Genomic DNA, 24,062 nt, shown 5'->3' with positions numbered 1-24,062 from the left:
CTAGTCGTTTTTGTTAGAGTTTGCAGAGGATATGTAATGGAGTTGAACGATCCCATATAGTTAGTCATTATGTATTGTTGAATAACATAGCTGAAAGAGGTTGATGTATTTGTACGAGAGAGGATGAGAAGGTTCCCCTCAATAAAAAATAAAAACACAGCTAAGAACTATTATATTATTTTTATCTTTATCAAATTGAGAACTATTATATTATTTTTTTATTATTTACGCGGGGTGTCCGGGCCAGCATGACCTACTGAACACCCTACAAACCCAGTAAGCATGTAAGGCACCGCGAGGATAACAGGCATGCACGCCAAGGCTCGAACCCAAATGCAGTGAAAGGAGACAAGCCCCTTCTACTTTCACCACTAGGCCAAACCCTGAAATGCTATTATATTATTTTTATCTTTATCAAATGTTGTTCTTGAAAATCTTGACAGTAAAACCTGTTCTCGAACGATCCGCGCAAAGATAATGTTTTAAGAATCCATGATAAACAGATCCACACAATAATTTGTTAAAAACATAATGTTTTAAGAATTCATGATAAACAAATCCACACAATAATTTGTTAAAAATCCATAATGAGATAGCTCGCGCAGCAGTATTAAAAACTCATAACATAGCAGCTTACATATAAGGAATGTTCTAGGAGGATTGTTGTTGTTTGAGTTTTGAATTCAAGAACAAGTTCATTATAATTCAGAATGCATGAAATAGTTTTTTTCTCTTCAATTCAATAGACTTCTATAGTACTTATATTTAAAGGAAATAACATTTCTATTTTTATTTTCAAGTGGAGACTTTCTTCCATCCTTATGATGTTACTGGTCTTATCATGATAGCGTCAAATCTCCATTCTCATTACACTTAAAGAGTACTTGTAACCAAATAAGTGGACGAGGATGAATAGGGTCTAGCTTTCATCTCAATCACTTTACACACATGGTGCATCAACAGGTCAGTCAGTATGGGTTCTAATATTGAAGGCCCTTTCACTATAGGCACGGATATATCGTTCCAAGCAAATTAGGTTCCATCCTCTTCATTCATTTCAACGCCTTCTCTCGCATAATACCAGCCCGCTAAGAATTAATTATCAGCCAAGTTGTTTGAGCAAAAGGCCTGATCTTACAGTTCCATCCTGCACTCTAATTGTCTCCGCTGCATGCTAAGCTGCGAGCGCAAGCTACAGTAAACAAAACTAACCAGGATACATAGCATGTACAATGACAGTTACATGGACGACTCCCTGTTGCATGAAAAATTAGTGGCGGCAGATTCATGAATCCCCAAAAATGCTGAATAACAGACCGAGCCTTGAAGAACATCTCCACTTCCTTCAGCCACCTTCGAGTACTGCCCCTTGGCTCAAACACGAGTATCACACTCTGGTAAACACATGCAAAAAGAAGCTCAGCCTGTACATAGTATATGAAAATGAACGAATAAAAAGCTTCACCGTGTCGTTGGACAAGTTGATTGTCCATAAACTATTTATACAACATTAAGAGGTGCGTGTCGTTGGACAAGTTGATTGTCCATAAACTATTTATACAACATTAAGAAGTGTGTGCAGGCGTGTGTGAGAAAGAGGAGGAGAGGCGAGGCCAACATCTGGGATGGCATATAAAACCTATTGTACAGATTGTTTTTGTTTTTCATCATTTCTACTACGGGATGAATGAAATTGCAATGGGTTTCTTCAATTCAACACCCGGCAATGGCATTCAGAAACTCATAGATGGCGTTCTTTTTAAGAGTGAGTTTTACTCAGTATGTATACCTGATAGGAAAATCTGACATAAAATTCATATAAAAAAAATCTCACAAGCAGGGAGACACGGGCATTGTAATGCTCACCAAAAACAGACACATAAAAATCATACATGTCCAGCTAAGGCTGGACTCTTCCATGTACCTCGTGAGGGAGGATCATTGCGAGGCACAGCCAGAAGAGGTAAGTCATTGGATGCTGGATTTCCAATTTGATGATTGACCACTTCATGTCCAACCCCAGATATTTGTACCCGCATTTGACACTTGCCAACAAGCTCAAACATGCAGATATCCCCTATCTTGATATTGTTGTCACGAACAAAGGCCATCCACCCTCCACAAAAAGTGTGCACTGCTCTACCTTTCGAGTCTGGGAGAGAATTCACAGTCCAGCATTGCCCTTGTAGACTACAAAGGATGACCTCTGTCTTACAGTTCGGAAGATATGCTGCTGAAAACTGGTGGGGGATTTTCTGCACGATGGCAACAGAGATTGTCAAACATCAATCTTGACAAAAGATAGCAAAACAGGAAAAACTCTTGAATGCTGTGGTCTTGTTTTATCGAATGATTGTGATTTCATTTATAGGTTTTTGGGATCTTCATATTTGTTTGGTTTCTGCTAAGCTTGAGTACTTGAATTAATGGTTCTTGAATGCTGTGGTCTTGTTTTGTCAAATGATTGTGATTTCATTTAAGTTTTTGGGATCTTCATATTTGTTTGGTTTCTGCAAAGCTTGAGTGCCTGAATTAATGGTGCACCATTAGATTTCATCATTAATCACGAATATGTCAGACAGTAAAAAACATTGAAAGATGCAAGGAAAAAAGGAGAACACTCACCAAAGTATATGAACCACTAACATTGAACTTCCTCATGATTCTAACAAAATTAGGAAAACCAGACGTAAAGGACCTGGCTGCTCTTTCTTCATCCAGTGCTACCAACCTTCTCAGACCAGCTTCAGCTTCTACACCCTTTCCATTCTGAATAGGTGGTGCCTCTGTTTTGTAATTAAGAATCCACTTTATGTTACAAATGGAATGGTTGGATGAGGCAAGTAAATATAAAACTACCAAGATCCTTCTGAAGATTAAAGAGAAGAATATCCCAAGTTTCTGTTAAACATGGTAAATTCTAAAGGTGAACGGTACATATAATTAGAAAGGAGATACTAACGTGCATAAATAAAAGCATGCGTGCAAACTTAGATGGAACTAAACTTTGTTTCACAAGTGATGCTTAGCAAACACGAGCCAACTTCACCAGAAATTCACTGAGAGAAGGGTAAAAAACAAATGAAAATCTGGGCTAGATGCAAGGCAACGCATATAATTAGAAAGGAGATTCTTTAATTGGAAGACCAAGAATAAGAACATCAGTGCCCTTACGCTGCTTTGCATCTCCAGTTCTTGACATAGAGAAGAGCACAGCACTGGCAGAATCCTTTGTTACATTTCCATGCCTTAAAATGCCAGTTGCTTGACTCTTCTCAAACTCTTTTTTATCACATATTTCTGCTTTGTTAATGAGTTTAGAATGGACCTTCAAGCAATTTCTTCTTGATTTCTTTGGAAAACTTTCAGTTGTATGTGCAATGGCAGGACACCCAGTGTTTTCCCCGTTAGAAACTACTTTTCCAGTTTCCATATCTGGGCCCTCCTTTCCAACTCGAAGAATAAAAACACGCAATTCATATTTGCGCACAAGTTCAAAAATACAAACATCTCCCACATTGATGTCATTGCTACGAACAAAGGCCATCCATCCTCCACATAAGGTATGGCTTGTATGCACTCTTGTAGCTGGTACAGAATTCACACTCCAAGATGCTCCTTTGATAGTACGAAGGATAATTTCTGTTCTGCAATTAGGAAGATGTGCCATTGAAAATTGATATGGTATATTCTGCAGCATTGAAACAGACATCAAAAGATAATTAAGAAAATGCCCTGTGTTTGTTCGACTACATTCAGAATGGATGCGAAGGAGTCCTAGCATGGTCCAATCCAATCTGTGATTCTCTAGGAACATTAATATACAGAATCTAAGAATTGCAGTAAAAACATCCAGAAAGATAAAAATAAGGAAAAAGCTTACCAGAGTGTATGATCCACTGACGTTAAACCGTTTCATGATCCTCACGAAGTACGGAAAGCAAGAGATAAAAGATTCAGCAACTCTTTTCTCACGTTCTGAAAAAATTGACACATGACCTCTGTCATGCAGCTTCAAGTCATCATCTTTGCCAAATCTTTTCCAGATGGGTACCTCTGTTTTAAGACATAGAAACCCATTGATTAGGACATGGAAGATGTTAGGACATTTCACGAAAATCTAACTTCATTGAATTCTTTTTGAAATCACAAAGGAACTAGAATAAGACATGTTTGCGCAAATATCTATTATAGTATTCAGTTCCATTAATTTTTAATGCAAACTTGGATTCAATCCAAAGTTTGATAGAAACATAGTTGGCTCCCATGCCTACTCTTCCAAGCAGAAACGCAAAAAAACAGATGAAACAGATTCTTATCCGCAAAGGACCCCCGACTGAAAGTTATCATCCTTACCTTGCTTTTCAGAGCATGCTTTTGATTGAGGGGGAGTGGCAAAACAATTGGCTGGATTCCCACATTGATTTGTTTCACGAGGTAAACTTTCTTCAGTTGTAAGGACCCCATTATGCTGGCACCCTCCCACATCACATGCGCTGATATGAGCTTCCCGGTTCTTTTCTATGTATGCTGAATGGAATTCAGAAGAGCCCTCTCTAACCTTTTTCCGTGCACAAACAAAATCTTTCTCTAATGATGCAGCCTCCTCCTCTCTTTCTCTCTTCTTCCCTGTGCTTTCACAAAATTCACTACAACCTTGGCTGCATTTGGAATGAAACGCAGCCTCTTTCTCACACGCACTTTGATCAAACACTTGCACAGAGAAACACAACTCGCCATGATACCTAAAAACCAAAAGGTCACCGCATTCCAAAAAATGATCTCTCACAAATTCCGACCACCCATTACTGAATAACAAATCGTCATTCTCCTGAGTTAATTCAGCTGTCCAAACATCCCCACTAGGGCCCAGCAGAGAAACTAATCCCGGCGTTTTCCCTTCCATATGCTTGATGAAACTGACAGGGATTCTCTGCCATGTGAACAATTTGGATTGCGTTAATCCTGTAATTAAACTGATATCAAGCAAATCCAAAATCTTCAACCAGTAAAAAACTACTACTACAATCATACACATAAAAGAAAAATATTAGCAAGAACTAATGCATGCATTAAATAGCAGAAAATGAACATTTCTATCTTTTCTTTTTTCCCACCAAGGAGTAGCAATCCGAAACTCAAGTAGGGTCTAAACCCTATTTTGATTCAAGGAACTATGAAAGGAAATCCAAAAAGAAACATGGGAATTTCATTTATGGGGGGGGATGGAGCGTGTGAAATGGAAAAAAAAAAATTACCAATCGCTCTGAGCTTAAATTAGAAGAGAAAATCACAAAGAAGCATGGACGCCAGACAATATTCACCATCTTCTCCGATTGATTATCTATGGTCATTTCTACTTCTCTCGAAATTACAAAATCAAACAAGAAAAACCATTGATAATTAATTTACAATAAAAAAATTGAAATCTAAGTAAATTATTGTCAGGAACCAAACACAAAAGTCATTTTAAGAGAGAGAGAGAGAGAGAGAGAGTAATGTTCTTTTAGTTTGATTGCGGGGAAAACAGGGTAGGAAATGGCATGGTCGTATTTCGAATTGTAGTGCCTTTGCCACGACCAGACTAGTTACTAAACTCTTACATTGGCCTGCGCCAGACTGCGAGTCGGGTTAAGTTTTTTTTTAGATACAAAAAAAAAAAATCAGGTGGTGGCGAAGTATCTTTTAAAAATAAAATAGATTTTAATTATGATTTAAATAATTTTTTAATCTAATATTGAAATGAAAAAATATTTAATTTATCTAAATTAACATAAATTGACTTGTAAATTTTATAGGAATAATCTTAAAAAAAACACAAATTATAAAGCATTATTCTAAATTAACTTCGATCAAGCTTGCGATGCAAATCATGCATATTATTAGATTTAATAATTTTTTTATTTAAAATTATTTTTTTCAACATTTAAAGATAAAATTAATAAGAAATAACATTTACTTAAAAAAACTTAAGTGAATTGAATTTATCGATCAAGCTTGCAATGCAAATCATGCATATTATTGGATTTAATAAATTTTTATTTAAAATTATTTTTTATTTAATTATATGATAATAAAATACATAATAATTTTTTTATATCAAATATTAAAAAAAAATCATGATAGATACATGATACTGATATAGTAAAAGTACATTAGATAATAAAATACATGATAATCTTTTTATATCAAATATTAAATAAAAAATCATGATATATACATGATACTGATATAGTAAAAGTACATCATGTCTTTTAGGCTTGAGCTAAATAAGAAACAAATAACGATAATAAATGACAAAATTGTATTTAAAACCATGAAAGATAAAAAAATTATTAAACAAAAAAAGTAATAGTTTGGATGCTGCAAATTAATTTATTAAACTTGCGACCTAGCTTATAAACTTAATCATACTCAATAATTTTTTCAACCAAAATATAAAATAAATAAAAAATACATAAAAAGAGTCAACTCCCACAAGCTTGGATATTAAATAAAAAAAACAACCCAAATACGGGTGCCTTCTAGCCCAACTTGCATGTATGAACTTGTCTTTGGTTTTCAAAATTTCTTAAAAAAGACAGAAGACATTGCCCACCTTGCTCTTTTTTAAAAAAAGAACACTACACATATAGTGTTGTCTATTTTGACAAAATACAATAACTTTTAATCCCCTGGAAAAACAAGGTTTCAATTTTTTTAGCTTAAAAACCTTGTTTATCACAAATATTTAGAAAACATCATAAACACCCTCTTAAATTCGTTTATAGTCTAAAAATTAAAAACAAAAATCTCTAAATCAAAATCAATTCGAGCACTCTCTCACAGTTAAATTTGCCTTATCGAGCAAGGAGAAAAAAAACACTGTGAAAAAAAACTTATCGACATTGATGTTAATATTTTTTATGGCTACAATTATAATTAGCGGTTACATTTGTTATCTGCACTAGAATTTGATGTCCTCCCTCTTTCTTTCCTTTCTTACAAGAAAAAATTGAAAGATAAAGTAATGAATTTTGATATTAAAATTGATTTTTTGACAATTAAAAGAACCAATCTCTTATAAACTAAAAAAGACAAGGGATCAAAATAATTTGTTTGCATGAAATTCAAAGTCATTGTCTATTTTATCTATCATTTTCACTTTGGTCTTCTAAATTTCAACCTAACCTTTTCTTCCAAAAAAATATACAATTGACTGCTATTTTGGAGTTGGAGTGACTCAATTATGCAAGAAAAAAAATCAAGGGCCAAAGTATATATTTTTTAAAATTACTATTACAATCAACAATTTTTTACGAGATAACAAACAATGTTTGCAATTATAGTGTTTTGTTCACAAGGCTTAGTTTTTGTTAATTTAACTTGGTCCAAGATTGAAACCAACTCAAAATTTGATCTGAGTTGAGTTTTTTAACTAAAAATTTAACTGGTTTGGTTAATTTAATTAGGATTTTAATGATATAGTTAAAGAATGTGTTTAGTATTACCGTGTATGGTACTTTTCAAAAGTATTTTTTTCATAAAAATACACTAAAATAATTATTTTTATTTTTTACATTAAAATTATTTTAAAATATTTTAAAAATATCAATTTAATGTTTTTTAAGTGAAATATACTTTTAAAACACACTAAAAAATATAAGCTACTACATTTTTAAATACTCATTAAATTTAAACGAGTCAATTCTAAGAAATTTCTTTTTGGAATTTCAAAATGATACTGTCTTAAATAAAATATCAATCCAATTGATACAGTGATTTACAAATTGACCCTCAATAATTTAAGGTTTTTTTCGAATTAGTTCTTGAACTAAGTTTCACAATTATGAGTGGAGATCGTTGACTGATATTATGGAGAGAGTGTATTCACGTGAACACATGGCGCGGAGGTGAAAAGCTGAGCAGCAGTGGTTCCCGGGCATCGCCCGCGGTTATCAAGGCTTTGACGGTAAAGCATTTTAAGTGTAATTTAAGAATATCAATTTCATTTTCTAATTATTAAAAATTACTATGTTCGGTGTATAAGAAAAATAAAATTCAGTATTGCTGCTGTCACGGAATTGACTTCTTCAATGTAAATTTTGGAATGCGAGTGAAAAACCCTTTTCTCGTTTGGTAATATATATATATATATGTGTGTGTGTGTGTGTGTGTGTGTGTGTGTGTGTGTGTGAAATAAAGAGGGTGTTTAAGATTGCGATGGTTTGAGACATGGAAAATGTTTTTGAAAATACATCAAAATCATAAAAAAATACTAAATTAATATTTTTTTTAAATTAAAAATACTTTTAAAGAACAATTAAAAACAAAAGCAGAGAAACTATAACGAACACAAGTTTTGCAAGGAAACCGGGCATCGTAATTTTGAAGGGGCGATAAAAAACAGGTAATTGGGAGCTCCAAAGCCATGCCGGAAAATCTGTTCTCCAGTTTTCAGGCCTCGAACACCAACAGCAGAAGCAAACTCTTACAGAACTTGATGAAGGGACTTAGAATATGTTCAATCTTCGATCTGCTCGACGCATTCGATGGACCATTCATTGCTTGCCAGGAATAATAATGACAGGGATGGCTATGTAAGAAGCGGGCCTCCGAGAATAATTGAAAAGCACAGATTACACTTTATAAGGATTTTGCCTGGTGAGTGCTTCAGAGTTATAAGCTCCGAGATTGCTGGTGCTAGTATGAATTAATAAGTTGCGTCACTAGAATTGCATATTCCACTTGTTTGAGGGGAAAAAATTACGATGATTTGGATTGACTTGAATTAAAGAATGATTTCAACATGCTCACAGCTATAAAATAGCATAACACCAATAGAGTATTATGTCAGTGTAAATACAATAAAATACTAATTTTATTAGTATAAAAATCATTTATGAATTTATTGATGAAAACATGCTTTCATGAAGTACCCCACCGCTAATTTCAAATCTGTCAATGATTTTTATACAAATGGCTATGGCGACAACTTGTTGTTATTGGTCCCTAGAAAACGAGCTGACCAATATATATCACTAAATTCATTGGTGAATATCGGATGAATTTTTAATGTATACGGCCATCAACAATATACATGTCTCACCAGTGGATTCGTTTACAGAATCACCGACAGGATTTTCGATGATTTTATTGGTTTATATATTAAAATAATTAATAATTTTATGTTATTTTTTAACAAAAATAATGATTATTTACCAACAAAAATTCTATCAGCATGGATCAAAACAATTAATAACTATACATAATTCTTCAATGAAAAGGTTGAATATTTACTAATGAAATTTTTATTGATGCACACCAAAACAATTAAAAACTCTTTATAATTTTTCAATAACAAGATACATCATTTCAACTACAAGTGTTTATATAAATTAATTACAAGCTTTAATTGTATGTGGAGGTGAGAGGGTCTCATCGGGTCTAAAAAAGGGAAGATAGTGACTTAAAAAGTATATCTCAATCTTCTCCAACTGCTTTTTTCGTTTTTCATACTTTCTCTTCATTTCAATCGTAGAAGCATTAACTCATTGTTCAATTAACTTCTCAATGGCTAATGATGATTGTCTCGAATAAAATGATTAAGTATCTACAGTTAAGATACTACAAGTTAATTTTATATTTCGTATTATAGTAATAGAGATACCATAAACATGATTCATATCGAGTTCATCAGTTACTTTAGTCTTTAATTACAAATTCAAATTTTATTTTGGATGGGTTAAAGGGTTATCTCCGTATTTAATATACATGTTAGCAGTTTATTATTATTATAAAAAAAAGAGTCAGAGATGACAATAAAAAAATATTAATCCAAAAAATATACAATGAATTTTAAAGTTTACATATAACAAATACATTTACTCGGTTGTCCATGAATTGTTGCATATTTTATTGTCTATCTTCCCTTCATCTATGTATTTTTACATATAACTTCATTAGAGTTGATTTACACCCAAGCTATGTAGCATGCAAGATAAATCATTAGTTAAATATTGTCATGTATAATCAATTAATATTTTTTTAAAATAGTTAAAAATAAAATAGGCTTTTACTAAGAGCTTTGCTTGGTTAGTGAAAAAAAAAAAAAGCAACCATTTCTAATATAGTCTTGTAAAAAAAGGGTTTTTTGTATGTTAACGAATATAAATATTTTTTTACAAATATTTTTTTAATATTTATCATTACAATATTTGGTTGGTGAGAGTTTTTATTTTTATATTTTATATATATATACATAGGATTCTGCATTCACTAATATTTTTTAAATTTAAAAGTGTAAAATTAAAAATACAATTATTGAAGTAAATTTTGATACATTAAACAACGATCATCAATTAGTTAGGAAACTTATCTAAAATATTGATGATGATATTTATCAACAAATATAATTATTAATTTAAAATTAAATTTTAATAATTATAAATAAATTCAAAATCTAATAACCGATTATTATTTGTGTAAAAATTTAATATTGCATCAAAATATAAATCAAGTAAATCAAATTAACAACAAGTTGTCGCATCCAACTAATTATCTATTATTTATTCAATTCCAACTTATTTAATATAAATTAATATATTTAATTATTATTAATTTCATAAAAAATCATTTTCCCTTAAATTTTCAATTTCCAACTTAACAATAAAATTAACAAAATAATATCATTATCTATTAAATAAGTCATAATTTTTTCCAACACGACACACCTAAATCACATAATCACCCCTAAATTATCACAACTATCTCACCAATACCATAATCACCCCTAGGCTACTTTCATGGTTTGACCGAACCTATTACCTTAATATAAAACATGATTTTTCTTCTGGATCTCATACAATCAGTACCATGACCATTACATCATTCTTTAATTTTTATTTAAAAAAAAAACTAACATATCTATTTATAAAATCTCCCGCAATTGCACCAAAACAATCCCAACTCTAATGACATTCATGTTCTTGGCCGAAACCTCTCCTAATATCGGGGATGATTTATTTTTTTTTTTTGAATTAACAAGTCTCCGTTTATGTTTTTACCCTTCATGCACAACAATTACATGCTCGATTATATCAAATAAACTCACTAATTTATCGCGTAAATAAATATCATTAAATTATCATTCAAAACCACAAATCTATCACATGGAGGATTTCATAATCAAACACTCTGCAATAAATTTGTTCGAGATTTTGTAGAAGAATTTAAAAGAGATGAAGAAAAATCCCTAACCTCCAAATTTGCCCCCCCTTCTTTTCTTGCATTTAGACTTTGTCCCCCCCCACCCTTCATATTTAGTTTAATCCCATAAATTATAATTTAACTCATATTTATGGAAGGATACAATCCTATCGCTTCCTTTAAATTGGAAATATAAAATCAAAATTTATACAAATACCAAAAATTTATTTCCAGATTTTACCTTATTTTCCAATTAAATTAAATCTTGCCCCCTTTTCCAAGTAAAACTTATTTTTTTATTTCAATTTATTTAAAGTAACATTCTAACACATTGTTTCACATTACTACATTTATGTGAACTTTATTTTAATTTAACCTCATTTAATATCCTGATTAAATCTCCTAAAATTATTGAAAGTTCTACCATGATTTTACAGGAAAGCTATCACATGAACCTCATAAACAAAAGGCTAGTATTGCCATGAACTCATGCTGTAACTCATTTATTAGTGGGTCCCGCCAACTCTACCTCTGGTTTTTGTTATTACCAATTGATAAATAAATGTACTACATCCAAAACGCGAAAGCTACCACAAAAATAAATATATATGAACACACTAAAGGATGTGTACATTATACAATGTGTCTGGCCGTTAGTTTTCAGTTTCTGCGTGTTTGATAATGCTATTTATGATTTTTTAAAATATTTTTTTAATTAAAATATTTTTAAATGATTTTATTCATATATTTTTTAATTTTTTATTAAAACCATTAAAAAACACCTAAAAATATTAATTTGATGTTTTTTCAAAAAAAAAAATAAAATTTAAAAGCATTTTAAAAAATAGATTGAACCCCATTATCAAATTTATCCCTCTCTACATCATAATTGTTTTGTCAAGTTACAAGAATTCTTATGGTTTTTCAAAATAGTTATGAGATCTAACTTGATTCAATTAATTAAAAAAATTCTTGTTTAGATTTTTTAAAAAATATTTTTTATATATTTTTTAAATCTTGGATTAATTTAAATTGATTCACCCAACTCGGTTTTAATTCGGATCAATATTCAACATGGGGTGAGAACTTATAAATATGATCTCAAAGCAAGACTTGGTCGTTGCTAGTTTACGAGTCACAGCTAAAAATTCTGGTGTTGATCATTTCAATGCCACCCTTCTCTAAAATTAGACCCACCCTCGAAATCAAACAAGCAATAGAGAAACAACACTTGGATCTTGGCCTAAATATAGGCAGAGGTGCCAATCAAGACAGCATATGGTGCATGGTAAATCCCCCTTTTTTCTAAAATTTAGGAGATAACATCAAAATCCAAGAAGTTAACAACATCGGAACAATCATATGGTGCATGGTAAATCCACCTCTCTTTTTTTTGTTGCTGTAATTGTCTCTAGACAGATTGTTGAGTAGCCTCTAAATATCACCCCTTAACCGTTTCTATTTCACCTATAAGCAACCTATGGTGGCGTGGCGATACAGAAGTTGGAAAAAATGCAGGCCTCTACCTGCTTCTTAGTAATCTGTCTTCTCCTTTTGTCTTCCTTCTCATCTTTCTCCGTAGCTCTGTCTCATTCCGAAGCCTCGTTCATTGCTCGACGCCAACCAGTGTCCCTTAAAAAGAATGTGCATTTGCCAGATTCCTTCGAATTGAAAATTGAGCTTAACATTACCTTTCCTAATCCAAGGCTTAGAAAAGCATACATTGCACTTCAAGCATGGAAAAAAGCTATACGTTCAGACCCTTTCAATATCACAGGAAACTGGGAAGGGCTAAGAGTTTGTGATTACAATGGTGTCTTTTGTGCTCCGGCTCTTGATGACCCAAAACAAAACGTTGTAGCTGGAATTGATCTCAACCATTTTGACATTGTCGGCTATCTTCCTGTGGAGTTGGGTCTCTTGACAGACATTGCTCTATTTCACATCAATTCCAACAGGTTCAGAGGGATTATTCCTAAAAGTTTCTCGAGGCTAACTCTTCTCCATGAGCTAGATGTGAGCAACAACCGTCTCGTTGGACCATTCCCAGAAGTTGTTATATCATTGCCTTCACTTAAGTACCTTGATATTAGATATAATGATTTCGAGGGTGGATTGCCACCTGAGGTTTTCGAAAAGGATCTTGATGCGTTGTTCTTGAACAACAATAGGTTCACATCAACAATTCCTGAAACTCTTGGATCATCCCCTGCTTCTGTTTTGGTGATTGCCAATAACAAGCTAACAGGCTGCATTCCAAGTAGCATTGGCAAGATGGGCAGCACATTGAACGAATTTGTTTTCTTGAACAACAGCCTTTCAGGTTGTTTACCGTCCGAGATTGGAAAACTTGGAAATGCAACAGTTCTTGACGTTGGCTCAAATTCATTCAGTGGGGTATTGCCAAGGTGTTTCAAAGGTCTGAGTCAGGTCGAGCGCCTTGATGTTTCCCACAACCTGCTTACAGGTTTTGTTCCTGAAGGAATATGTAAATTGCCTAACTTGGTGAACTTCACGTTCTCATATAACTATTTCAATGGCGAGGCACAAGCGTGCAGCCCACCAAAGAGAAAGGACATTACCATGGATGACACAAGCAATTGTTTACCAGACAGGCCTGGACAGAAATCACCGAAAATATGCCACCCAGTTGTGAGCAAACCTGTTGATTGCAACAAGGCAATGTGCGGAGGATCACCATCCAGTTCGTCCTTGCCAAAGCCACCTCCACAACCGTCACCATCACCCAAGGCACATCCACCAAAGGTACCAAAGCCAGCACCTTGTCCACCTAAAATAAAATTGCATCCAAAACCAGCTCCAGCTCCTGCTCCTGCACCAGCACCTACTGATGATCCTCATGAAGAATCACCAATCAGCCATTCTACTTCATCTCCACCTCCATTAGTCTATTCCCCACCGCCTCCTGCTTACTCTGCTCCCCCAACAGCTCATTTAGCACCCCCACTTGTTCACTTACCTCTGCCGCCAGTTCATTCTCCACCGACAGCAGCTCCAGCACCAGCACCAGCACCAGCACCTGCTGATAATCCTTCTGACAAATCACCAGTTGACCATTTTCTTTCATCCCCTCCTCCACTAATCCCTTCCACGCCTCCACCAGCTCACTCTCCACCTCCACCTCCACCTGTTCATCCCCCGCCACCAACTGTCCATTCCCCGCCTCCTCCTATGGTCTCTCCACCACCACCTCTCCATTGCCCACCTCCTCCTATGGTCTCTTCACCACCTCCAAAGGTCGTTGTCCCACCAAATCTCGGCTTCTCATACTCCTCGCCACCTCCACCAACGTTTGCAGGATACTAAAAACACTTGAACTCATTACAACTTTCTTTTTTTTTTAAAAAAAAAAACCTTTTATGATAGTTTTACATCATATGGCCACTTTTGTTAGTCCGTAGTTTTAACTCTGGTAGTCTATAAAATGTAATTGCCCTCTTCTACCATCTTTTTCGTTAAATTAATTTAAGCAATTGATAGAAAATTATCAAATTGTATCAAGCAAAGATGTTCAGCAATTTCCATTCTGGTTTTCTTTTGTGGTCTGAATTATCATAACACACTGCTTGTATTCTATCTTAGGCAAAAAGTATCAGAATTAAGATCGTAAGTGAGACGATGGTCCATAACTTAGTTTAAACGTTGCTGATATTACGTTTTAATTCTTATTGTTTGTCAGGGTATAGTTTCATATTGTAGTTGATTTTTAAAGTTTTTTATTTAGAAATATATTAAAATAACATTTTTTATTTTTTAAAATTATTTTTTATATCAATATATTAAAATAATCTAAAAACACAAAAAAATATTAATTTGAAGTAAATAAAAAAATAAAATAAAAATTCAATTTAAAAAAAAACATTTTTAAAATATAAAAACAATCCATCATTCATCTTCAACACCCCTCTCCTTGACTGATGATTGCTATTAATCTTCTGCAATTTACAGGATTCAACTTGGGATTTTTCTTAATTTTCAAATTCGCAAACAACAGGAAATTTCCAAAATTGTTTATAAATATTTAATCCATGGACGTCCTTTTACTTTAGCCTTTTTCCACTGGACAACGACAACAAGCCTAAAGAATTTCATTTGTTACTGGCCTAGTGACCGACCCACTTGAAAAATCACACCCTATTTTAATGCCGAAGCTTCCAATAAGACATTGAAAACATAGTTGTTGTAACGATTTAAAGTTTGTTCCCCGTTAGATGTTAAGATGAATAAAAATAATGTTTATGCAGTCAAACTCTATTACTTCAAGTAGGTTAACTGAAGATAAGGTTGACCCGGGTGAAAATCCAGTTGAATTAATATATATTCTTCGAGTCGGTCCTTGAATTGTCATTGAATAGAAAATTTAGTACCCCGAAATTATCACCTTGCCCCCGTTGCACATGGTTTATTCGAACTGCTAGTTCAGAATTGCTAGTCCATTACACAACATTGGAAGTTGTCGAGTGAGTTAATGCTTTATATATATATATATATATATATATTTAAAAGCAAAAGGAGGTTGGAGTTTTTGGCATATGAAGTAGAATGAGAGGATAGTGTAGAGATTTAACTTCTAATTTAGTCCTTCTAGCATCTACCAATTTCATTCTAAACATTTATGCAAGTAATATGTCAAAGAAACCCATAGCCTTTTGAGTTTTTTTATTTATTTAAATTTTGCATATGTATTACAGGAGGGGTTAGAAATTGAAAAAAAAAACTTTTTTTTAACTCGTAAATTCATTTATTCAATATACCTTTTATTGCAAGGATAATGTTTGGAAAATACATGATTGTGTTTTTACTTGTAACTAATAATATATTCTTACGTGTTTCTAAAATTTAATTTTATTAATTTAAAAAAGATTGACAAGATCAATATTAATACGTGCATATTAGCATCAAAATACTATAGTTATTTTTAAAAAGTATGATAGCAATATTCAATTTTTAAAATATTATTTTAATTATTTGACTAGATGAGAAATCAAATTTAGAATTTTAGAAATAGAAAAGAGAAATGGGCATGGGCTAGGAAGCCAAACCCATATGCGTTCGGACTTGATAGGGAGGCCTGCATGCTTGCAGCAGATTAAAAAATGGAAACTTAAATATCATCACTTAAATATAAATACTATGACTGCAAAAGGCATTCTCTCCTCTCTCTCTCAATTATGAAGGGTCAAAATACCAATGAAATGAAATATCAGCACATAAACATGAATATTATAAAAAGAAAAATTAAAAAATGAGAGCTTATCCGTAAACACAAACCTTGGCAACAAATAAAAACTTCTCAATACAATCATAAACGTTGGCTAGTTCCAACAAAAATAAAAAGAAAAACAAAAAATAATACCAAAAAAAAAATGGCAGCCAATAATAACCTCCAAAATCAATAAAAAAATAATAATCTGTTGCATGACGAACAGATAGCATGTAAATCGTGATCTGTTTCTAAGTAAACAGTGAAACAACATTATTTTTGTCTTTTATATCAATATTAATAATTAATTATGATAACCTAGACCACTATGCAAGGCAAGCATGGAGTGTTACAGAAAACGACACGGATTAGCCATTGGATTGCCGAACGGGTATTTGCAATGCACCTTCCAAGAAGAATTAAGCTGTCTGTCGGGGCCCGGGGGCATCGAAGTGTGCTGTGCTGTTTTTCTAACAGTAGATTGTAGTCTCTATTCTCCTGGTCACTGTAATTTCTACAGGATATTTGACAGGCAAAAACCATTTTTTTTTCCTGCTCTCTGATACCAAAATACCAGTGCCGGTGCTGCTGGTTACAGCTTACCTGGCTTTGGTGGAGCCACTCCTCGAGTCCAAGATGACAACATGGCCAATAAGTCAAACCGCCCACCGGCCTGTAACAGGCCATCTCTATTTTAGATAGATGGCTGAGAGAATTTAATGTCAAATGGCAGTGCAGAGTTGAAAACTCCCCTGAACGTAACCCCATGCGTGATTGTGTAGAAAAGTACACAAGAGGGCAAATTTGACCAGTAGCCAGATGCATGCATAGTTGTTAGACGTTGCCGTTCGCCGGGTTAATTTAGAGCCTGTTTCTAACTAGATGTTTCATTAAATTTAAAAAAGAAAATTGGATAGAATCTTATTTATCTTATCAAAATCAATTGGGTTAACATTAAAAAAAAATACCATCTTTTTAATAAAAATAATTAACCGATTTAATATTTTTACAAGTAGAATAGGACTGCTATAAGTACATTTTTTCAGGAAGAAGAAGCTACAATATCAAGGATAATTGAGAGTATAGTTATTATTGTTCTTCAAATTAAATTTTCACTCGAAAACCACAATTTCTACATATATAGAAAACCACACAACACTTGGAAATTGGGAACAGTATGAATTGTATTAATTCAACGTGACAGGTGGTGCAGATTGTTTGGAAGTACTGTAAAATCTAACAGGTTTGAAATATTAGCTTCCATGTTTCTCCCATCACAATCTGCACCTCAGACAGCTTCTTCTATCAATTCTGTGATAGTGGACTAAACAAAACAGCGACCCCAGTTAGATCTCATATTTACATGCCTCGACCAGGTTTGATAAAGACAGCTCTTGCAGATGCCTCGTCAGTCTTCGATGTACTGGACCACCTACAGGTCTAACTTGGAAAAATATCCCTCCTCAGCAGCCAGGCTGTTTGTTTGCGTAGTTGCTTCTGGTTTTTCAAGCAAACCACTTGACAGTTGTTTGGTAAAGTTAAATTTATAATTTACTATCTATGGGGTTCAGTACATTTCGTGATAAAAATGCAGATAAAATTGAAGTAGTTCTCAACTGTGTTTTTTTTTTCTTTGAACAGTTATCCCAATTCTGTATTGTTTATATTTTCAAAATAAACAGTATTTATTTTGAAAAACTAATATAATAAATTAAATTCACTCATGTTTATGTTTACTTAAATAGTTTTTTTTTTAATAATTTAAAATAAATTAAATTTGCTTGGACTATCATATAATCAGTATTCTTTTCTTAACAACTATTTTAAATTAAATTAAATTAACTTATATTATAATTTTAATTTTATTATTGATAATATTTTATTTAATTTTATTATATATTCAAAAAAATTATAAAAATTATAATTTTTATCAAATGAATTCTATACTTAATAGAATTATATATAGTTTAATTAAACAATAAATAATATTTTATACAAGATATTATTTATTTTATAATGTAATAGCAGTACTTAAATCTACAATATTTAAATTTAAAATCATCAATATTAATATATATTTTTTAAATATTTTATAACATCAATTTAAAAGATATTCTTAACCAAATATGTTAAATTATTTTTTTATTTAATTTTAATTTTAATTATAATTTTAACTAAATATATATAAATATCAAATAAAACTTAATTAAAAATAATTTTTATAAAATAATTTTTTAAAATCATAACTATAAAAAATATTATAATACCAACATGCACTCAAAAACACCTCAAGACGTGGACAGTATCTTCAACCATAAACGGCGGATTTTTCATATTTCTAATTTCAGTCCTTTTTTATTTTTCTGAGTTAAAATTTTAAATTAAATTATATAAAAGTTATTTTTATATAACCTTATCAGTTAGAATGCATAAAATAAGTTGACTTAAATTATTTTATTATATAATTAAAAAATAGTTTAATATTAATACGATATATATCAACGTGTTTTGTTTTCATAAACAGTCAAGCCAGTCTTAATTTTTTTAATTATATTTATAATCTACTGTTTCTTTGATGTACGAAAAAGAATTACAAATTAATTTGAATATAAAGCAGTATTATCAAAATCGGATAAGACCTTGACTTGACTTGATAGAGATGCGGGTCGCCGATGTCAATGGAGGAACTTAACAAACAAGCCACTCATATGATATAAATTACTGGCACTGTAAATTTTTTTTTACTGTAACAAAGCTTGATTAATTAAAAAAAAAAAACAAGAAGAATTGAAAGCAGCTTTCGTAGTTGGTTTATTGATAGATTGACTGGTCCAATCCATTTTTCGTAACACTTATGTAGACTACTGTTTTCAAGATATTATCTTTAGCGTCAGTAAAAAGAAATAAAATCTTGTTTTACATTGAAAAACATCATGTGTACTCTGTTCGGTAGCATCATGTAATATGCTTTCATAAAATTTATTTAATTAAAAATACATTAAAATAATTTTTTAAATTTTTTTTAATTTTGACACTAGTGTATCAAAACTATTTAAAACCACTTTAAAAATATAAATTTAATATTTTTTATATAAAAATATTTAAAAAATAGATGAAACTGCATTATCAAATATCACAATAATCAAATTAGCAGCAGCACAATATTTATTTTTTTTCTATTTAATGTTTGCGCTGATTTACTAAAAAAATATATGATGGGAACTGGGAAAAAAAAAGAAGCAACAATGAAAGATCCCAGTAATAATCCAAGTGAGTTGCTGGGGATATAGTAATTTTTATTTTTTGGTGTATTTTTTAAATGAATTTTTTTAAAAAAATATAAAATTAATGCTTTGTCGGTGTTTTTTATTATTTTAATGTGCTGAAATGAAAAATAAAAAATATATAAAAATAAATCATTTAAAATTATTTTTTAAAGAAATTTTTTTTAAAAATCCCTCCATCAAATAGTACTAAACATATGCTGAAATGAAAAATAAAAAATATAAAAAAATAAATTATTTAAAATTATTTTTTAAAGAAAAAAATTTTTAAAATCCCTCCATCAAATAGTACTAAACATACATTATCAACATCTGTCTAATAACATGAGCATCGCTCATCACTGCCATTGAAACAATGAATTTAGTTTGTTTTTGCAGCAGAGATATTGTTTTTTAAATAAATTTTATTTTTTAATTATAATTAATTTTTTTAGTATTTTAAAATCATGGTATTATTTTGATATTAAAAATATTTTTTAAAAAATATTTTTTAATTATATTAAGATAAAACAATATTAAAAAAAGAAGGAGCAAACATCAAATACAATGCCAAACACGGTCTTTTACTGGAGAAAATTGGATTGTGTCGGCATGGATTGCTTCGTTTATTCCAACGAGGACCCATTAATTATTCTGCCTGGGAGACCGCCAAAACAAGTTTGAAAAGGGAAGCCGGTGGCTAACTTTATGTTATTTCGTCGAGGTAATTTTGACAGAGACAGGGAAGAGATGTAGCCTTCGACTCAGTTACCTTATTCGGCTAACTGCTGTTTTACCGACTTGAGGCTCCAGCGGCTCCCTTGCGTTGTCACGTGGAGATTGTAACGTGTCACTCCACCATGCCAAGTACCATGCCAGGGTCTGGCCTGCTAGCCCTAGGTACGTTGAGATCTTAGGTAGAACGAGTTTGTTTGGATTCTATTATAATAATAAAAAAAAAATATTAAGATAATACAGTAAAAAAATATTTTAAAAAATAGCACATTTTAAAAAATCAGCACATGACATATTCGATTTGCAAGTCATATGTGTGTGATATGCATTGTATGGCATGATGTTCAATAAGATGAGAGGATAGAGCAGAGAGGTAAGAAACAGGAGATAATAAGAGTCTACAGTTACACAGGAAATCTAATGATAATGTTATTAGTGTTGTTAAAAATATATTGATGAAATAAATTTAAAGAGATTAAAAAAATTATCAACAACAATTAAAATATGTCACGTAAGTATTCTAAAAATAAATAAGTTTAGATATACTTGAGAGGAAAGAGAAAAGGGAAAAAAAGTTAAAAATTAATACTAGAAACGCACTGAAGCTTTAGTAATAATAATATCAATATTATTAAAAAAAACCTAACAAAATAAATTTAATAAAATCAATTAAAATCATAAATAATAATTGAAATTTACCACATAAACTTTCTAAACATATCAAAACTAAATTGATTTTAAACAGTTTGTGTGACGCGTTCCAAATATTATGTGAACTAGTTTTAATTTAAATTATTTTTTTATTTTTTAAATTATAATTTAAATTAAACCATAAATACACAAATCAATTCATCTAAAAGTGTAAAGAGCATTGTCATAACTTTTAGAATTGAGGTTTAAAAAAATTAACAAAAAAAATTAACTGCAATTTAAAAAATATATATTTAATTAAAATTATTATCTTGTAAGTACATCACATTGATTTTTTTTAGTTTTTTTTAAGTTTTCATGTATTCATATAAAAATAATTAAAAAATACATCTTAAAATATTTTTAAATAAAAATTTATTTTTTATATAAAAACACTATGCAAGACAGTAAGAGATATTAAAAATTAATTTATTTTTTAGATTTTAAATTGCGTTAATCATAAAAATAATTTTAATAAATATTATTTTAATATAAAAAATATTTTAAAAAATAACTAAAACCAACGTCTCAACCCTAACCACCCAGTGACTCAACCTCACGTGATAATTGACCCGTGGTCCAAACACAAAAAACAAGATGTTGTTAACTTGCCCCTTGTAATCCAAGAGAAGGAGACATGTACAAATTTGGGCAGGGAGTCAGGGCGCTGGAGCATAGAGTGGTGGGCGAGCAAAATCAAAGGAGCATATATCACGCTACCCGATAAATCAGGCAACAGGAAAGTGTCAGTGTCAGTTGTCCTCCGAGATAATCTTGATTCTGTACAGTGCATAAGAAGGCTTGGAGCAGGCAAAGCCCAGTCATTGCTTCCCACGCTGCCCAGCTCCAATGATGCTGTCGGTTTTCGTTTATTCTAAATAATAAAAAATTCTCTCTCATCTATAATGAGTCCTTCTCCATTCCCGATATATGGCCTTCTCGGACCCTGTATCCCTCACCTTCTCAAGTCATGGTCCGTTTCGGAGGATGTTGCTGCGTGTCCTCGAAGCTGTATTTTATCCTAAACATAGTTTCCAAAATTGTTTTGCCTTTTATGTTTATTTGTCCTGATGTTTTTTTTCTCTTTAAAATTTATTGAATTAAAATTTTTTATTTTTAAAAATTTATTTTTGATATGAATATATTAAAAAATTAATAATTAAAAAAACAAAAATTATTTTAAAAAGCAGCAGTGTAGCTGCAAGGTAACTTTTTTTTCTTTTGAAAGTGTTTTAAAAACATGTATCACGTGAAAAAAATATAAAATTAATATTTTTTATTGTTTTGATATAATGATATAGGGATATTATAAATTTTAAAAATATATTTTAATGTATTTTTAAATAAAAAATATTTTTAAAACAATTCTACATCACAGTACAAAATAAACATCTCAATCTTACTAAAAAATTCTACATCACAATACAAAATAAACATCTCAATCTTACTAAAAACTACTCCAAAAAAAATTGTTAAGACAGAATTATTATTTATAGTTTTTCTTTTTTAAATCATAACTGTAAACGTCGGCACAACAATAAAAACAAACTAACACTAAAAAACAAAAAATAATAAAAACTTTTGAGAGCTACTAAAACACTGCGCGCGCATTTAGTCATCGTACCGTATTCTCACAGTTAGAACTATGTTAAAACTCAATAAAAAAATTTATTTATTATTTTTTCGAAAATTATTTTTTTTAAACTAAACTTTATAGTAACACCAAGCAAACACTGACACTGATATTAAACAACAAATACATGCTCATCAAAAAAATATGATAAGTTCTCTGATATGATATTGTTAGGAGTTGTTTTGGAGTGTAGTTATTAGTGTTTTTTCAAAATATTTTCATGTTATAATATATTAAAATAATATTTTTATTTTATAAAAATTATTTTTAAAAGTGATGTATCAAAACGATAAAAAAAAAATTTAGCAAGAAATTTTAATTATTTAAAAATGTTGGTTGATTTATGTCCCTAATCATTGTTTTAACCTTACATGTAAGATGATAAAAACAAAAAATTTATGTGGGGGGAAGGGGTTATTTATTAAGATGTTATTACTTTTATCCGATGCAACTATTTTAATAGAAAGATTATATTTGCTATATATGTTATCAATAACAAATTATAAAATAAAATAAGAGATAAATAGATAAATTACAATTTGGTTATATATGTTAAAAAAGATACGTGATAAAATTAATAGTAAAGTTACCATAAAGCTGTTTTTAAAAATATAAAAAATTAAATATGAACAATTATAATATAATTTTTTATTATTTTAAAAATATTATTTAATTAATTTTATTTTATATGAGTTGGGATATATATTTGAAATTATAATATATATATATATAATATTAAATATTTATTAATAATTTATCTATTTATCTAAAATATAACATGATATTGTTAGGAGTTATTTTAGAGTGCAATTGTTATTGTTTTTTCAAAATATTTTCATATTACAGTATATTAAAATAATATTTTTTATTTTTTAAAAAATATTTTCAAGAACCGTGCATCAAAATAATAAAAAAATCTAACAAATAAATTTTAATTTTTTTTAAAATACTAGTTGATCCGTGTTCCTAAATACCATCTTAATCTTAATCTTGCATGTAAAATGGTAAAAACAAAAACTTTATGTCATGGGAAGGATTATTTATTAAGATATTATTACTTTTATCCGATGCAACTATTACAGTAGTAGAAAGAGTATATTTTGCTATACATATTATCAATAACAAATTGTAAAATAAAATGAGAGATAAATAAATAAACTACAATTTGGTTATATATGTTATAAAATGTATTTGATAAAATCAATTATAAAATTACCATAAAGCTGTTTTATAAAATATAAAAAATTAAACATGACAATTATAATATAATTTTTTTCATTTTAAAAATATTCTTTAATTAGTTTTATTTTATATGAGTTGATATATATAT

General features: G+C 30.6%; 2 protein-coding genes across 8 annotated transcripts; one reads left to right on the top strand and one right to left on the bottom strand.

Annotated features, from left to right (window-relative positions):
• Positions 1–955: 955 nt before the first annotated feature.
• Positions 956–5,593, bottom strand: LOC105130117 (B3 domain-containing protein Os01g0723500-like). Of its 7 annotated transcripts, none has more exons than XM_011032477.1 (7): positions 5,259–5,593; positions 4,357–4,933; positions 3,884–4,056; positions 3,175–3,691; positions 2,626–2,786; positions 1,867–2,255; positions 956–1,424 (listed from the first exon to the last, which is right to left on the bottom strand). In XM_011032477.1, exons 1-6 carry the CDS (start codon positions 5,352–5,354, stop codon positions 1,887–1,889), a joined length of 1,893 nt encoding a protein of 630 aa, XP_011030779.1. In that variant the 5' UTR covers positions 5,355–5,593; the 3' UTR covers positions 956–1,424; positions 1,867–1,886. The 7 variants fall into 7 exon arrangements, with proteins under 7 accessions (XP_011030779.1, XP_011030787.1, XP_011030811.1 ...); XM_011032485.1 differs by having other exon boundaries at positions 956–1,394; XM_011032509.1 differs by having other exon boundaries at positions 1,925–2,255.
• A 6,820-nt stretch (positions 5,594–12,413) lies between these two features.
• LOC105130107 (pollen-specific leucine-rich repeat extensin-like protein 3) lies at positions 12,414–14,678 on the top strand. Its single transcript, XM_011032458.1, has one exon. The coding sequence runs from the start codon at positions 12,700–12,702 to the stop codon at positions 14,512–14,514; it is 1,815 nt and encodes a 604-aa protein (XP_011030760.1). The 5' UTR covers positions 12,414–12,699; the 3' UTR covers positions 14,515–14,678.
• The last annotated feature ends 9,384 nt before the right edge of the window (positions 14,679–24,062 follow it).

Source organism: Populus euphratica, unplaced genomic scaffold (assembly GCF_000495115.2).
Source record: "Populus euphratica unplaced genomic scaffold, PopEup_1.0 scaffold2.1, whole genome shotgun sequence".
In the NCBI taxonomy this organism is placed as follows: Eukaryota; Viridiplantae; Streptophyta; class Magnoliopsida; order Malpighiales; family Salicaceae; genus Populus; species Populus euphratica.
This window is presented reverse-complemented; position numbering and strand designations above follow the sequence as displayed.

Excerpts from the sequence above, each read along its gene's own strand:
- LOC105130117 (XM_011032477.1), bottom strand. The coding sequence starts at position 5,354 with ATGACCATAGATAATCAATCGGAGAAGATGGTGAATATTGTCTGGCGT. Across the intron at positions 3,692-3,883 it reads TCAGTGGATCATACACTCTG|AATATACCATATCAATTTTC; the intron begins GTAAGCTTTTTC and ends TCAATGCTGCAG. Across the intron at positions 2,256-2,625 it reads TTAGTGGTTCATATACTTTG|AAAATCCCCCACCAGTTTTC; the intron begins GTGAGTGTTCTC and ends GCCATCGTGCAG.
- LOC105130107 (XM_011032458.1), top strand. The coding sequence starts at position 12,700 with ATGCAGGCCTCTACCTGCTTCTTAGTAATCTGTCTTCTCCTTTTGTCT.